Source organism: Sapajus apella, unplaced genomic scaffold (genome assembly GCF_009761245.1).
Source record: "Sapajus apella isolate SASKATOON/1434 unplaced genomic scaffold, GSC_monkey_1.0 scaffold20, whole genome shotgun sequence".
NCBI classification, from domain to species: domain Eukaryota; kingdom Metazoa; phylum Chordata; class Mammalia; order Primates; family Cebidae; genus Sapajus; species Sapajus apella.
In genome coordinates this window covers 10,010,019-10,011,710 of record NW_022436960.1, presented here as the reverse complement: position 1 = coordinate 10,011,710, position 1,692 = coordinate 10,010,019, and the positions used below count along the sequence as shown (strand labels likewise).

At 54.1% G+C, this 1,692-nt stretch overlaps 1 protein-coding gene across 1 annotated transcript; it reads left to right on the top strand.

The window, feature by feature from the left end:
* Positions 1-320: 320 nt before the first annotated feature.
* On the top strand, positions 321-1,484 carry LOC116557841 (cytochrome c oxidase subunit 8C, mitochondrial). Its single transcript, XM_032287571.1, has 2 exons — positions 321-553; positions 1,165-1,484. The coding sequence occupies exons 1-2, from the start codon at positions 428-430 to the stop codon at positions 1,255-1,257; spliced, it is 219 nt and encodes a 72-aa protein (XP_032143462.1). The 5' UTR covers positions 321-427; the 3' UTR covers positions 1,258-1,484.
* The last annotated feature ends 208 nt before the right edge of the window (positions 1,485-1,692 follow it).

The window sequence follows — 1,692 nt, the reverse complement described above, 5'->3', positions numbered from 1 at the left end:
TGGGCAGTAAGGATGGGGCAGAACAGGGGGTGCTGGGCGGAAGGGGTGGGGCAGAAGAGGGGGTGCTGGGCGGAAAGGGTGGGGCAGAAGAGGGGGTGCTGGGCAGAAGGGGTGGGGCAGAACAAGGGGTGCTGGGCAGTAAGGATGGGGCAGAACAGGGGGTGCTGGGCAGAAAGGGTGGGGCAGAGCAGGGGTGCTAAGCAGAAAGAGCAGTGCAGAGCAAGGGGTGCTGAGCAGAAGGGGCGGGGCAGAACAGGAGGTGCTGGGCGGAAGGGGCGGGGCAGGGGCGAGGGGCAGAGCGCCTCCTGGTGGCTGGGGCGACTGCGCAAACCAGCTGCCTCACCAGCCGTGTAGCTCATACCACTTGGCTTCACGTCAATTGTGTTGTCCTGCAAGTCACGCCTGGCTTTGTCTCATCTGACGCGCTATGCCTCTCCTGCCCAGGCTCTGTCCTGTCTGCCGCCACTACCGCCGCGTGGCCCTGCTTGCTCCGCAGCCTGCTCCCCGCTTTGCCCACTCGGAGCCCCCGCGCCAACGGCCAGTGTCTGCTGTGGTGAGTTGAGGCCCACCCATCATGGCGGCGCGGGCGGGGGAAGGGCGGGAGGGCGTGGCCCAGGCGGGCCGCCTCGACCGGTGGAGAAAGGGGGCACACGGTGTGCGGGATTCTTGAGGGAGGCGCCTTTGGCTTGGCAGCGGTCGGAGGAGGTTCCTGGGAAAGGGTCGCGTTGAGGACGCCGTCGTTGGGCGCAGGAGTGGAAAGCCCGGGACGCTGAGGAGCGCGCGGGCTGGGTCTCCTACGCTGTTACCCTTTGCCGGCACCTGGCCCGGAGGGAGGAGCTGTGGTTTCTCAGAGAAATGGTTTACCATCCTCGGACATCCTCAGCACTGCCAAGACCTAGCATTTTCGATAAAATGGTGGAAATCCTGGGCCAAATCGAAGTTCCAGAGTGCGAAGATTGGAACTGGAGAACCGTTAGAAAAATGATTAAAAAAAAAAAATCAGGTGATCCATGAATTGAATGTCTGCATTTTAGGTTTCACCAGGCCCCTGTTTCTAGGACAACGGTCTAGAAGCTCAAAATGTTTCTTAAGCAGTTTTTATTAGGCAGCAACTGACTGATCCAGGAAGCCATTCTCAACAGCACATGTCATCTTCTCTTCCAGGAAATGGCTGTTGGACTTGTGTTGCTTTTAACGACCTTCATAACACCAGCTCTATATGTGCTAGGCAATATCAAGAATTTCAGAAAGAACTAGATGTAAGAAGATGTTGAGCAGCTGTAAACGTCCAAAAAACTTTCAGAAAAAGCTGTCTTTAACTGAGCAAAATTACCTAGTTGGGTTGATGCAACCATTGTGGTACTCACTTTCCTCGTGTTTATGTTGAATATTTTGCACTTTTTTAGTACTGTGCATTATATAGATGTATAGTCAAAAATGTTCTGCTTAAATGTTAAATAAAACGAAACACTCGTTCTTGGTAATATGTGTGCAGATTATATTCTAAACATCGTGGAAGCTGATGAAAATTTACCAAGAACCACTGGGCGCGGTGGCTCACGCCTGTAATACCAGTACTTTGGGAGGCTGAGCTGGCGGATCACCTGAGGACGGGAGTTCAAGACCAGTCTGACCAATATGGAGAAATCCTGTCTCTACTAAAAATACAAAATAAGCCACGCCTGTGATCCC